Here is a 16,325-nt window from a genome sequence, read left to right as displayed (position 1 = left end):
TCCAGTGGAAGTCAAAATGAATGAAAACAGACAAGCAAAGAGCAGTTGTCAGCAGACCACCAGATCACATAATTGGATTAGAAGTGGACGGCATGTTTGTTTGTTTACCTGTTTACAATGAAAATGAACCTCTAAGCTCATCGCAGCACATTTGTTCAGGGTTGTTAGCCTCCTAAACACACACACACACACACACACACAGAAGGGCATATTTGAGTGCTGTAGGGTTTAAATTCACATGAAATTTACATGTATATTCTTGGTTGAAGAGGCAGGGCGGCAGAGTGGTTAAACATCCTGATTGCTAAATTAAAAGTGGTATGTTAGATTTTTAAACACTCAACCATGAAAAAAATAAAATAATACAAAACTTCATGACTCATCTTCAGTATCGACATTCAAACATGAGAGAAAACTCACTTTGTAAAACATATGCTAAACGCATAAATATAAATTAATAATACAAGCATTAAAACACTAACATAGGAAGAGATGCGCATAGTCATAAAATCAAAGACAAGTGGTCATTCACAAGTGGTCGATATGGTATAGTAATACCAGGTGTAAATGGTTCCTTCAAGTGCACCTGGAAAGCTCACACCTACGAGTCCGATATGCGTTATTACAGCCTCACGCATTTAAATCAGAAACATAACATGAAGGCAGCCTGAACAAAATAAAAATAATTATATTGTGAATAATAAACCAAAAAATCTGAATTCAAAATTATAAAAATTATTTATTTCTATTACTTATTTATACTTGGTATTTAATTTTTGTTTTTATAAAGCAAACTTTACACTTGCTTTATAAGCTGTTCACACCTTTAAAATGATTAAAAATAGGATGTAAAATTAAAATGATGTGCAAAATCATTCATTTCCATTCACTACAGACTTGCTTTCCACTCAGTCTCTGGATTACAGATATATGATATTATCTATATTGTAAATCTGTGTTTCCGCCATGTTTCACATCAGCACGGCCCTTCCAATGTCACAACTCATGTATTATCTAGAATTCAGACTTTAACACTTGTAAATACAACTTCGTTTGGGCATTCATGTGCTCGGAACTCATAACTGCTATATTTCAAACCTCACTTGTAGGGCACATGTGTAAATGGGCCCAATGTGTTCTTGAGCAAGACACATAACCCCAGATCGCCTCAAGGGGACTGTCTCTTTAATGAGTATACCGTTTAATAAAAGTCACATTGAATAAAAGTGTCAGCTTAATTCAAGTACATATTATATGTTCCTATGGTTAAAACAAAGCCACAAACTGATGTAAATGTGGACATATCAACTATTAACAGCAGTTGTCCAGGCTTAGAGCAGTATTTAGATTATTTGATGTTATTTCTGTAAGCAGTTTATCCAAGCACACATTCAGTGAGTGAGTGCATGTTTGTTGATGTTGACTGAGCCCTGATGATGTTCCCAGCTGAATTGCATCAATGCCACACTTGACAGAGTGATGAATGTATCAGCCCATGTATCTTTTCTAGAATGATTTGAACTTGACTTCGCTGCTCCCTCCATCTGCGCCCGATCGGCTCTGATATGGCAGAACTTTTGTTAAAGGGTAGAGAGACATTCATCACCATGTCATTATTTGATTATCAGTACGTTTAGAGTGCATGTGAGTGGCCTAGTAAGTGTACGAGTAAGTGATGCATTCATGTGTATTCGGCCCTCTCTGTTAATTAGTGCACTCATTGTGCTTGGTGTGATCTTATTCTGACTCTGATGCATGTATATGTAAGAAAAATGATAATGATTCAGCTGTGAAAATAATCACAGTTGAAGCACAGACACTACAAAATGCAGAGACATAGTCCAAACTAGCCGGTATAAACACACAAGCATAAGTGACCATCCGTTTTGACTGATGTAGTCGATTCGCACCAATGATCACAGTTGCTCTCTTGAACACGCATCGTCACACCACAGTGTTTGGCGCCCAGTGGCCACAGGATTTCTGTTGGACATAATACCTTTTCTGCATGACAGAACAAAACTAATTCTAGAAGACAAACAAACAAGAGGGGGTGTGTTCGGTGTGGCATTTGAGATACAGATAATAAGAGTGTGTGAGTTTGTGCACATCAACACAAACTAATTACTCTTTGTGAATAATAATCAGCAGGAATAGCGTTAAAGCTGTAGTCCGTAGTTTTTCCTCTTTGTTGCCATCTCTGTTCGAAAACTGCAATTGCAGTTATTCGCAGAATTATAAACTTTACGTGCGTTGTGCCTCGGTACAACACGGCACAACGCGGATGAATCCAATGTTTTGAGGAGAATGTGCGGCTGTCAGTCGGCACGCCGGTGTGGATACTGTCATTCGCAATCACAGATTCTGCTTTTTGGAAGTATGACCAACATAAGAATTTTCACTGTAAAATGTCATCTGAACAAGTAACATCTACGTTTGTTCTGACCAACTAAGGGAAAAAAGCATTGCAGTAAATCGCGCTGATTAAATCTAACAATCGCTTATCACGTCAAACCGTGCAAATTATACTTTGTTCTCAAATTGTTAATTTTAACAACATCAGCATTGCGTGACTACATTTAATGCCCTTCCGATATTTGTTTCCGCATGGGCCGGTTGCAGTCTCTTTTTTTCTGTAGCCACTCCGAAGTCCGAAGTCTTTTGCGTTTTACAACGGGTGAATCTCCGGTTGTCACTGGTGATTGTCGTTTGAACCTTTCTGGATCCGCCATCAGATTGATAAGTTTAATTATATCAAGTGCTGTGAGAAAAGGCTATAAATCTCCACCTCCAACATCCTCACACGCAATATAGCCTACTAGCAGAGACTCCTTCTTTATGTGTACAGATGTGATGTAATGAAGCAAAGACATGCTCGAATTTCCCACGGAAATCCACCAGTACCACTGGAGTTAAAACATTATTACAAGCTTACCGTTTTGAATCGAGCTAAGGCAAGCAGTTTTGAACACTGGCTGGTTATGTACTTGCTCAAAAATGTATTTTGGATAAATAATTAACCCAAAAAAGTTACAGACTGCAGCTTTAACAATAGCTAGCAAGACACTCGCATTCACAAACACTCACAAAGACTTTTAGCTGTGTGCGTCATTATAGCTATTTTTGCTGACATGCTTGCCAGCTTTATTTTCTTTTTCGAAAGATTAAGAAAATTCTGATTATTCAGAATAGTGACAAAACCAAAACTCAAAAAAAGAAAAACCCCAAAACACACACATATATTAATACAAATATATATATTTATTATATATATATATATATATATATATATATATATATATACACACACACACACACACACACACACACACACACACACACACACACACACACTATGTTCCAAATTATTATGCAAGTGACATTTCAGTAGGAATTCAGCACAATAAACATTCAGATTTTACTTTATCAAAGAAAGTGTTTGTTTGTTTGTTTTATTTGTCCATATCTTTTTAGATAACTGGTATCAATCTCAGACAGGTTTGTTAAATGGTTTGCCAGGTCTACTTAAATAAATGGAAACCCTACTTAAAGAGGTTGTTCCACATTATCAAGCAAGTCACAGTTCTCATGCAATATGGGGAGGAATAAAGATCTTCCTGAAGATGAAAAGCATGAAATGGTGCCATGTCATGTAAAAGGCATGAAAACAACTAATATTGTGTGAAAACTGAATGGAGATTATCGAACTATCATAAGATGTGTGAGTAATTTACAGCACAAGATAACTCGGTCAGATAAAGGCTTATTAAGGCAAGTTTCTGTAAAAAAAATGTATGTATTAAAAGGATAGCTATAAAAAGTAACAGTTGCAGTCTCAAGAACCTTCCCATGCAGGCTGCCAGTAAAGTTGCATTTAAACCACCTCTAACCAAAACCAGAGGTGGACGAAGTACACAACTTCCTTACTTGAGTAAAAGTATAGATACTACTGGTCAAATATTACTCCGTTACAAGTAAAAGTTGTAAAGACCTATTTTTACTTAAGTAAAAGTACAGAAGTACTCGTTTTTAAAAAATACTTAAGTATCAAAAGTAAAAAGTAAATGTCAATGCATTGTTTTATTATTGTTGCATTGTTGTATGTAATACTTAAAGTACCGTATGCCTCTGAATCTATGCCTGCCTACCCTCATATCAATATCACATTTATTTCTAGAACATGTGAGATTGAATGTGAGATTGAATAAGTCACTCAATAACGTCCACAATGGTTTCCGACACCCAAATGGCTGTTCCCTCAAATATTGCCCTATTTAAAGTTTTTTGGCTTTTAGTATGAATATGTTAGCTTTACTGTTATCTATAAGCTATTGTGCTCCAAAACAATGACAAAGGTCGCATTTAGAAGACCAAACCCAACGTTGAAAATGAAAATCAGGTTTATGTCAGAATCCAATGTCAGATTGATGTTGATCTCCAACGTTGGACCGACGTTGTATTGTGGTTGAAAATGAAAATCGGGTTGACGTCAGAAACCAACATCAGTCGGGTTCTGACGTCAACCCAACTTTTATTTTCAATCAATATCCAACGTCAATCTGACGTCGGGTTCTGATGTCAATCAGATGCAGGGTTCTGACGTCAACCCGACTTTCATTTCCAACCAAAATGCAACCCCTGCAACCAAAATCATCCACTGACTGATGTTACTTTCTACTCAAGGACCTTGACAGAATTGTAGTGGAGTAAAAAGTATGATATTTGTCTTTCAAATGTAGTGAAGTCAAAGTAAAAAGTTTCCAGAAAAAATAACACTCAAGTAAAGTACAGATACTCAAAAAGTGTACTTAAGTACAGTACTCAAGTAAATGTACTTTGTTACTGTCCACCTCTGACCAAAACTCAAAGAGAAACACTTTCTTTGAAAAACTAAAATCTGAATATTTATTGTAAGACAGTCTCTGCATGGAGCAAATTCAGAGACAGTCAGGGATCTTTAAGTGCACTAGTATCCTGCTGTGGCAAAAAGATCAACAGATGAGCTCATCATCTTACCAATGCTAGAGGGCCATCGGGTGTGTGGTGGCCAGAATACATTCAGGGCAATACAACAAGCGATTCTGCAAGGAGACTGATTTTTATATTGCTGTTGGAAGAGTGAACATATTAACTAAGAAAAACCTTGATTCCACATAATAAACAAAATATATAAATACACACTAGGTTATACCCATACTATGCATGGTGCTTGCAACGTCACAGCAGTTTCAAATTAGATTTGAGATTAAAACCTTTAAAGTCGGCATGAAATGGAAGTTGCAATAGTTTTTTCATCCCAGTTGTGATGTGTATCTGAGTAAAACGGCTTCTGGAATGAGAAAAAAAAAGGTAGGGCGGAACTTGATTTCATCCTTGGGAATTGACTGGATCATAGGAAGTTGAGCATTGTTAACTAAATGGAGGCAGATCTGAATCCCTGTTTGAGTCAGCTGTGGAGGCTATTAGTCCCACCCTCAGCCGAGACATGCGTCATTAAGAGAACGGACGTCGTTTTGGAGGGGGAGGGGTGGCAAATGTTTTTGATTAAAGATTACAAGGGCATATGAATAAATAAAAAAATATATGTGCACTAATACATTATTTATAATAAGAACAGCAACATTCTTTCAAAAAAAAAAAAAAGTCTATTTTTATTTCATGGTGACTTGAAGACCTGCACAAATAAAATTAAGACCTTATGTCCATAAAAGACCTGCACAAATAAAATTAAGACTTTATGTCCATAAAAGACCTGCACAAATAAAATTAAGACCGTATGTCCATAAAGAACAAACCTTTACAATATCAAAAAAAAGTTTCATTTAACATACTGTGGCACACATTCAACTGCAAAATAGGGTAACTGAGTATTTAAAATACTCAAGCTGTTTTATTCAATGTATACATGTGTACTGAAACTGGCTTAAGAAATACACACACATTTATTTAATTAGCAATGCATACATATGTGATTAAACCATTGCCTTTTGATGTTTACTAATCACATTAGGCCGTGTAGTGATACCCCTTTTTCCGTCTTTACTTTTTTTTTTGTCCTAACTGATATAATGTTAATATACCAACCTATTGAAATACTAATGTTCATTTTGTACTTGGTGTAATACACCAACATCCACCAAAAATAGGTGGTGATGAGAAAGTCACATGATGAATCAAAGCTCATCACAAGCAGCTTTTCCACAAGCTGAGAAAGTTAATACTAATATATAAAAGGAGCACAGAGTGTCATGCACACAAATACAATACACCATCATGGCAATGACACTAAAGTAATGCAATAAACATTCATTTCACAACATTAGATGTAACATAAAACCCTAATGTACATAACTGATAAGAAAAAAAATATTAGAAACAATTGAAAATACATTGAATGTGAAGTGTCACGCAAGGAATTCTGGGAATGCCAATTTACTTTTCACTGTAAATTATACAATGAATTGTTCTTTTTCACTTCCAAAAACTGTAAATTTAACAGTATTTTATTATAAAATTACATGAAATGTAGGTTATCTATTAGTTATTCGCTGTGTATAGTAAGGACATTTGCTGTTAACAGACTTTTACCATTAAAATCACAATCATTTTCCCTAGCTCACACAAATCCAGCTTCCTTTTCTACACAGCTTTAAATATAGATAACTATGGAAATGCATATGACTTAGAGTTCTAGAATTTCAGATTCAGCTATGTGTGTGTGTACATAATTCAGTTCTCTTAATTCATCGAGCTGTCCTGATGTTTTCTTATCAGTAACTAACAGCCAACCATACAGTGTGTAACTAGCTACTGTGGGACAAATGGTACATTCAGTCTCTATCGCTCTCTTCTTCTATCGCCTTAGGACTGACAGAAGTTGCACCCCAGGAAATGTAATTTCCCCCTCTTTGTGTATTCGCTATATTTTAGAAAAGGCCATTCACTCCAATGTGACTTCTGCAGGTGTGACCAGTCACTTAAACTGTTATTCCACATGGAAGGGTGAAAAAAGAGAATAAAGTTGATAGTAAAAAGGACAGACTGAACCACGAAGCACAGCAAGGCCTAACACAAGTGGACCTTCGCCATGGTGATCAAAAGACTATAGAAACTGACAGATGCCCTCTCATGACATGTGACTCATTCTATTAAACATATGTCATAAAAGTACTATTATTAGAATACTTTCTGATTTTTGATCATGTTATTCCACCATGATTAATGCCATGGGTGTTAGTCACAAAGGAGGAGTGAAACTCAAACCAGAAGGGATTATTGTGAATGATGGAATATATCTAAAGTGCTGTAATAAATATTTAAGTGAATATGCAATGGTTTCTCACCTGCATAATGCCTTGAGAGAGTCCTGATCCAGAAACTCATGGTCTCTCCTCACAGCAGAGATCTCAATGGGGAACAGAGAGGCTGAGGGCACACAGAGATGCACCAATTAAGGCAATAATTCAACTACCCAATGGGGCTAATTAAAAAACCTCCTGAGAACTAATGTAACATTTAAGCCAGTGGTCAGTAAAAGAGAGAGATTAATCCCACAAACATCAGAGGACATTTCAACTTTAACCCACATATAAAAATGTACATGCTGCGTTCACAAAATTAGAAAATCTTGAGATAGTTGTCTGACAGCATTTTCCATTACAAAACACTGACAATACACACAAACATTAGCATACACATACATCAGCATATAAAATTGATTTACATGTTGTTTTCATGGAGTAAAGTGTTCTAGAATGATAAAATGCATTATTATTATTATTATTATTATTATTATTATTAGAGATGCACCGATACTATGGGAGGGTTTGAGCATAAGCTGTCTTTATGCGCGGATGATCTTTTGTTATGTGTCTGACCCTGGCACTCCATTCCTCCAAAATCTGCCAGCAGATCCAGTACCAATTTCAGGCTATAAATTAAATTTGAGTAAAAGTAAATTAATGCCCATCAATATGGCAGTCTTCGAAAACCCATTAGCATCTCTGCCTTTCAGATCTTCTTTACAGAGTTTTAGGTATTTGGGCATAAATGTGACAAAAAGCTTTGTAGACTTATTTGATCACAACTTTGTCCCTTTGCTTAAGTGTCTTTTAGTATGCTTAAGGATTTTAGTCATGGTCTCTCCTCCCTATATCCCTGGCTGGTAGGGTTCACTGTATTCACTGTAAATCAATCCCTCATCCTGGCTACACATTGAGAATGCTTTGTGCAAGTCCTCCTCCCTGGCTGCCCCTTTATGCCTCCCAAATACATTGTCCCAGATGAAATATTCAAATAATATAAAAAAATAAAAAACAGTCTTATCTGGAACCCAATTTTTGCAGCATTTTGGTGTTCATAATGCGGTCAGTGTTCACTTCAACCCTCTGTTTTACCCTTCCATTTTGGACAGTGCTTATGTCTCTTGGAGGGATCTTGGATTGTTGTTTGTATATAACTCAGTTGCACAGAAGGTATAGTTTTCATAAACAAATATTTAATAAAACATACACATAATTAATAGTAAATAAGCTCCTCTCTACTGTTTTTAATAGCTAACTAACGGAACTGTGAACATTGGATGACTTTCCTGAGACTTTGTTTCATATCGGAAGTGACAAAGCACAAAGCTCTTTGCTATTATTGGATGGGAGGCATGCTACATAGTTATGCTATATTGTATTTACATACAAATAATGGTGTAGGGAAAAAAAACGCAGACCTGGCAACTCTGGCTTGAACTACGGGTGATTTATGGGGACGCTATTTTTTTTAACTGTTAACACGTTATTGTGTTAACTTCGACAGCCCTAAATTCAACACAATAAAGATTTTCTTCACACACAGTATGAGTTGCTGCCTGACATGTTTTTTTTGGCTCTGATCATCAGCTGTTTTTAAACAATTGGCCGATAGTGAAAATAACAATTTTTATCGTCTGATACAGATTATTGGCTTATTATTATTATTACTATTGTTGTTATTATATATTATATTATTATTATTATTATTAAAATTGTTTGGCTTCCCAAAAACCCCAGTTTGAATGTGATATGAACTGAGAGGGACTAAAAAGAGGTTTGAGTTCACTTAAAGTCCAGTTCCTCTTCAGTCGGTCAGTCAACGCCACGTCGAGACTGATGAATAGGAATCTAGCTAGAGGGGCCAATCTACTTTGAGTGAAACTAAACGAGCCAATGCACATTGGCGTGCAATCATTTGCATCAGCTGTTCAGCCACACAGCATGGGTATATAATGAGCAGCAGGTGCGATTTCCCTTCAGGTTTTTGCTGTGCACTCGGGGCCTCCTGAGCCGCGTCCCTGTGTTCCACCTCGCTGCCCAACTGTGGGTACGCCTACGATCCATTTTGTCCCGCTTGCACGGTCTCTGCAAGCCTGGCTAGCGCTCCACAGTCCATCTCGCTGGCTCATTCGGACCATCAGGCTCGGGTATGCGATTCAGTTCGCCCGGCGTTGTTTCCCCCCAAGTTTTGGGCCATCCACTCCACTACAGTGAGAGCAGCCGATGCCCATTTCTTGCGAGCAGAGATCGCAGTCCTATTGGCGAAGGACGCGATACAGCCAGTCCCTCCAGCCAATATGAGGTCAGGGCACTACAGTCCCTACTTCATTGTACCCAAGAAAAGCGGTGGGTTACGACCGATCTTGGACCTGCGAGTTTTGAATCAGAGTCTCCACAAGCTACCATTCAAAATGCTCACGCAGAGACGCATTTTTGAATGCATCTGTCCCCGAGATTGGTTTGCAGTGATCGACTTGAAGAAGGACACATACTTTCATGTCTTGATTCTCCCTCGACACAGCATCGAGCATATCAGTACAAGGTCCTGCCCTTTGGGCTGTTCCTGTCTCCCCGTGTCTTCACGAAAGTCATGGAGGGGGCCCTTGTTCCCATGAGAGAACAGGACGTTCGCATCCTCAACTATTTCGACGACTGGCTCATACTAGCACACTCTCGAGATCAGTTATGCAAACACAGGGACCTCATGCTCAGGCACCTCAGCCAGTTGGGTCTTCAGGTCAACTGGGAAAAGAGCAAACTCTCCCCTGTGCAGAGGATCTCTTTTCTCGGTATGAAGTTGGATTCAGTCACACAGACAGCACGCCTCACAGAGGAACACACTCAGTCGGTGCTGAACTGCTTGAACACGTTCAAAGGCAGGACGGCAGCCCCACTGAAATTTTTTCAGAGGCTCCTGGGGCATATGGCAGTGGCAGCAGCGGTAACTCCGCTCAGGTTGCTCCATATGAGACTGCTTCAGCACTGGCTTCACGGCCGAGTCCCGAGATGGGCGTGGCATCATGGCACTCACCGGGTGACAATCACACCGGCGTGCCGCCAGACCTACAGCTCGTGGTCAGACCCCTCGTTCCTGCGGGCAGGAGTGCCCTTGGAACAGGTGTCCAGGCATGCTGTGATGTTCACAGATGCCTCTGCCACCAGCTGGGGTGCCACGTACAACGTGGCTCCCTATTGGCCCAACCGGCCCTGGTTCCCAGAACTCATGCTCCTCGTGACAGTCCCTCCCTGGCCCATTCCTCTGAGGAAGGACCTTCTGACTCAGAGACGGGGCACACTATGGCACCCCTGTCCGGACCTCTGGAAACTCCATGTGTGGTCCCTGGTCGGGACGCAGAGATTCTAGGTGACTTACCCCCAGAAGTACTTAACACCATCACTTCAGCGCGGGCGCAGTTTACGAGACGTGCACACGCCTTGAAGTGGAACCTGTTCGTCGGGTGGTGATCTCGCCAAGAGGACCCCCGAAGATGTTTGATAGGGTCCGTGCTTTCCTTCTTGCAGCAAGGGTTGGAGCAAAGGCTTTCTCCCTCCACCCTCAAAGTACATGCTGCCGCTATTTCAGCATATCACGACCACATAGATGGCAAAACAGTAGGAAAGCACGACCTGGTCGTCAGGTTCCTTAGGGGGGCGAGACGGTTGAATCCAACTCAACCCCCCTCCATACCCTTTTGGGACCTTTCCCAGGTGCTTCCCAGGTGCTTCAAGCAGTCCAGGATGTTCCCTTTGAGCCTTTGCGGCCCGTTGGGGCAGCCAGCTTATCGGCACGGCTCCTCAGCAAAAAACTGAAGTGCAATCGCACCTGCTGCTCATTATATACCCGCGCTGCGTGGCTGAACATTTGATGCAAATGCTTGCATGCCAATTGCATTGGCTCGTTTAGTTTCACTCGAAGTAGATTGGCCTCTCTAGCGAGATTCCTGTTCGTCCGGCTCGACCTGGCGTCTCCGTTCCCTCCTTCAGGGAACAAGGGTCACCATATGTAACCTAGATGGTACACGTCAATGCAAATACTTCTGTTCAGTTTGGTCACTGAAAATGGGTTGGAGCTCTTAATTTTGCACTTAAAGTGCAACAGACTGAGGCATTTAAACCTGTCAAAATTTTTATCCAGATGGAATGTCGCTGGACACACCTAGATGGACCGGCTAAAGATATATGGGTTTGTTGTATTATTAAAATATTTTTTAGGGGACAATAGAGAGGAGACAGGGAAGTGGACAAAGGGTGTGGTGGGATGAGATTGAGGCATAAAGGTCAGATTCAAACATGTCCTTGTTAGCACAAAGGCTAATGTGTGTTTGGAGTACATATACAACAACAAAAATCAATGTGAACCTCAAAAAAGTAGAAGAACCTTGCTCTAAAATATAGAAATACATACACTGTAACAGGAGTTGTGTCTTACATTGTATTAGTGATATTCTTCAAAAATGAGTTGGAAAAACAATTATGTACTGGCAAATAACAACCAGGGCAGCACTATTTTAGATGGAACAGAGAGTCAGAATGTGAGTGTGGTGTGTGTATACCTGTGTATTGTATGTGTGTGTGCATTTTTGAGTGGGTCAACATTGCTGAGGTGTCCCATTTCCAGCTTTTGTTTCAACCTCCTTCCCCTCTTGAGTTGCAGGTCCAAGTAATGACAGTAGTACAGGAAGATTGCCAGAAAGAATTAAGCTCACACAAGAACAAAGGGACAGGAAATCAACCTGCTGCTAAACAAAGTCAAATTTAAGTCAAGCTAGGCAATTCTACAGTATCCAATTCAGAATGACACACACAGTGTCAGTGTGAAGCTGACATTTCTTTTGTTTATCAGGAACGAGAAGTACTTCACATCACTTTCTCTAAAAATGTCTTGGTTATGAGTGTCCTTTCACTCGTAACTTTCTTACTTACACACAGTAAAACACTACTTTGTTCTGTGTTTGAAGGAAATTTTCAATTAGTGCTGTTACTCAAATTCAGAAGGCCGATTCCAGACACACATGAGCAAATAACATCAAATAGAGCATCCAGACCACTCTACTGCATTTAATGTTTTGTTTTCCTGAAAAATGCAAGCATATGAAGAATATAATATAACCTTTTCCTCTTTTGAAATGCAGGGCTATTTTCAGGGACGAGGGAAGCCCGACTCGGAAATCAATGTTTATTGCCATACGGTCACTTTTCAAAGGTAAAATTACACACAGGGCTGTTTTCACACACCGGCATCCCTGCTGTTTTAAAACACAGTACCAACTATTGAGTTTTTAATAGAGCATCAGGGGACGATGCCAAGATAAAAGTGGGAAACCGCTGACTGTTACACTGAAGCTGGACATCAATACACAACAGAGATCACAGAATGCCTCAGTACTGACCTATACAAATTCATAACAGTTATTCTATGATCAAAGTCTTGCTTTTTTTAACGTCACATCCTTTTTAAAGTTCCTATAAAGTTGTTTTTATGCAAATGTAAAGAGGATGAATTAATCAATGTTCGCTTTGATATTTATTGGTATATAAAAAAAAATCCAATACAAGACCTACATGTACGCCACAAACAGCAGGAACATCCTGGCAGCCGGCGTATCATTAATTCAGCACATCACTGTTTCTGTCACAGCCAATGTGGGTCAGGTGACTGCCAACTTAGTCTGTGACATGCAGCAGGAAAATACACAACTCTGTCAGAGGAAGCCAAGCAGATGACAGGTGTGTGTCAGGTTGCTTAAATGAGACAAGTGAACGAAAGTGTTGCTGCATTCGGCTTTGAAATATTCATCAGTTTGCAAGTGGAAGAATTATGAAAGCAATAAAACATTGATAAGTATTTAGAGAAGCAAAATTAAGGCATTACTGTGATTAGCTATAAAAATATGATTATTTCAGAATTAAAACAAAACAGTTGCTACTACAGGCAACACGCCTCACCAGGCCACACAAAAAGGCCTGGATATACTTCAAATGAAATCGAAGAACGAACTGGTCATTTTGAACAAAATCAGGCCAAAGAAAAAATTTGTTTTGTGTTCGTTTAGGGAGTTCAACTCGCCAAAGTGAACGTTCCAGAAAAGCTCAGCCTTCTTTGCCGTGGAAATCCTCTCTGGTTAAATTCTTCTGTTCAGTCCGTCGAGATCAGACATCCCCCAGTAAAAACAAGTAAATGTAGTTGTAATTCTAATTGAAAGAGACACTGATACTGTTTTTTCATGTTTAATACTGTAACGCAGCTTGCTTTCAAACAATCTGTTGTATAAAGTGCTATAAATAAATAAATAAACTTGACGTGACTTGACAGGAGTGTCGAATTGCAGAGCTCGTGCAAACATCCACATTGCTATGATCAGATGCTTGAGTGCTGTTTTCTCATTGCTGTCATTTTTTTGTTGTGTGTTAATTTAGTTATTGAAAGGAAAGCACATATTAACATTATTATCTAAATGCTGCTCTCAGCAGCGTGGGCGGTGTCAGGATGTTCACTAACAGTATACTGTGAGTATATCAGGGCCTTTACCAACAGCTGTTCAAGGACGTGTGCTTGCGTTCAAACACAGCTGGACAGAATGTAAAGGTATGGTGCTGAATACAGGGTCCTCCAGACATGGTTTTTTAAAGTTTAGGTTTAAGACTTTTTTCCAAGTAAATTTAGGGATCACAGCCTCATAAAGTGCAGTATGAAAATGGATAATATTAATTAAATGGGCTGTTATTAATATTAACATGAAAATAATATTAAAGATTATATTATCACTAATATTGGTCAATAATTCATATAGTACCATGTAAATATCATACATCCCAAGCTACCATGTAAATATCGTGCATCCCTGCTTTTAACATAACACAGCATTATAAAAGTGATGATAAAAGAGGTGCTGAAAAACAGGATGCAATACAACAGTCTGTTTCTAGATGTCTGTACATCGAGCTTAGGCTATTTTGATTTGTGACAGGAATGAAATAAGGTTGTAAAGGATGGAAGTACAGTGTGTTCAATGGATTGTACTGTTGTTTATGAAACATCTTTTGAAGGGACTTTCAGCAGATAAAAACCTCAATAAAAACGGTTTTGAAAGTTATGAGTTTTGAAAATGACGTGATTTAGGACCTTTATATAGCACATGCTATTGCAAAAGTCTATCTCTCGCAGCCTTATTTTCATCTATAAAATTAAATATGGCATCTACCTTACAGACAAAATTTGCACTTAATCTACCTTGAACATATTGCAAAACGGTTTGCTGTGGACATACTGATTTAATATAAAGTCACTTTTTACATTAAAATCTTTCTGCTACAATAAATGTAATGTCTTTGAATTATCTTCATCTGTGGTACTTAATTTGCAAATAATGTTTTAACTTTTTTTTTCTCTCAGCATTGGGAAGCATAATTAGGAAGGTGGCACAGAATGTTTTTAGATTCCAAACATAAGGAAAAACAGATCTGGCAGAACCCTGGCTCACTAATGAATAGAGAACCATGATTTTAACAACAAAAAACTCTCTTCTGTTATTATGGGCTGGTAAAAAACAACAACATATTGGTCGTTATTATTGTTCATAAGCGTAAAGCCTATGAGGCATGATCTTTAAAAAAAAATCTGATTTATCTACATTCAGGTGTAGGTTCAGCCCTACCAGTGAAATCTAAGCAGGCTAATATTAGAACCTGTCTGTGAATTTGTCATTGTTTGGGTCACAGGTACGCCTGCTTCACAAAGCAGACAGCATCACCAACAGATTCCTGCAGGTGCTGTATGAATAAAAAGATCAGGATGTAAGGAAACATGTGGTCTTTTGAGACCACATTTCACTTAAAATAAAAAAACTTAGTGTGATATTGTCTGCCCAGACCACAAATGAGTTTTAAAAATAGGATTAGGATAGAGTTTTTGTTCACAGATTAGAAAATAGCTCACCCAGAAATGAAAATTCTGTTTTCAATTAACTCATGTCATTCCAAACCTACATTACTTTCCACTGTGGAAGATTTATTTATATATAATATGATGGGTTGGGTGCCAGACTCAAAAATGTAGGCCTTTAGGTTTGAAATCAATGACTCTTGATCACAGAACACTAGCAAATTCGTTCTGTTTAGTTTAGAATTTTGTCTTATACGATAAGTTGATAATAATTTTCATGTTATGGGTGATAGCCGATAAATGGCCACCATTAAAAACCTACACTATTTTGTCTAAATAAAAACATTTTAATTAAAAATTAAACCAAAATCAAGATTTGAATGCTAAAATTAAATTTAGGCATCACATCATAATGTACAGTATGGAAAAATCTGTTTAGAGATTTGCTTAAGATTACATTTACTGTGTTTGTTGATAAATTATTAGTATTTTAAAGGGTTAATTTTAAGTGAGCATTAGATGATGGCAAAGATCGAAATGTTTATATAGTGCATCCCTAGTTCTGTTCATCGCACAAAGCTATTATATGCTTCAGAAGACTTGGAATATAGACATATGAATCACTTTCCAAAATACTTTCATAATGCTTTTTTGTCATTGTGAAACTTGACAGCACCTGTCCTCATTTCACTTTCATTATAAGGAAAATAGGTGACCAGGATATTATTTTATGTTCTACAGAAATAAGTCAGAGGACTTGGAATGACATGAGGGTGAGTAAATGATGACAGAATGTTAATTTTTGGGTGAACCATGCCAATTATTTTATATTAAAATGAATTTCTCTTAAAATAGTTCCAGTCTCTGTGAACTAAGTATGCATGAGCTTTCAGATTTGTTTAACTTCAGTGTGCGTGAAATGGCACAAATCATATTCTGGGGGAAGCAGATCAGCAGGACTAAAACAAGCCCTGAACATCTGCAGTACCTCTGATTGTTTCTAAAGAGCAGTGGACCGCTCATTGGTTCAACATGACTTTACACTCACAACCCAAAAGTGATCTGAACCAAAAGCCATCTGGTCTCACATGCATTTCCCCAATCACTAATCCTGAAACACAATAACACTGAAGCTTCCT

At 38.4% G+C, this 16,325-nt stretch overlaps 1 protein-coding gene across 4 annotated transcripts in view; it reads right to left on the bottom strand.

Moving 5' to 3' along the window:
* The window catches only part of stard8 (StAR related lipid transfer domain containing 8), a 61,034-nt gene that overhangs the window by 10,031 nt on the left and 34,678 nt on the right, over positions 1-16,325 (bottom strand). For all 4 annotated transcript variants that reach the window (XM_084114371.1, XM_084114369.1, XM_084114370.1 and 1 more), the window contains 2 exons: positions 7,344-7,425; positions 109-172 (listed from right to left, as the gene is read on the bottom strand). In XM_084114371.1, the coding sequence (XP_083970497.1) occupies positions 109-172; positions 7,344-7,425 (146 nt within the window). The remainder of the gene's footprint in view (positions 1-108; positions 173-7,343; positions 7,426-16,325) is intronic.

This window comes from Abramis brama (genome assembly GCF_963993115.1).
Source record: "Abramis brama genome assembly, chromosome: 5".
NCBI classification, from domain to species: domain Eukaryota; kingdom Metazoa; phylum Chordata; class Actinopteri; order Cypriniformes; family Leuciscidae; genus Abramis; species Abramis brama.
The sequence above is the reverse complement of the archived record's forward strand: the minus strand, read 5'-3'. Positions and strand labels throughout refer to the sequence as shown.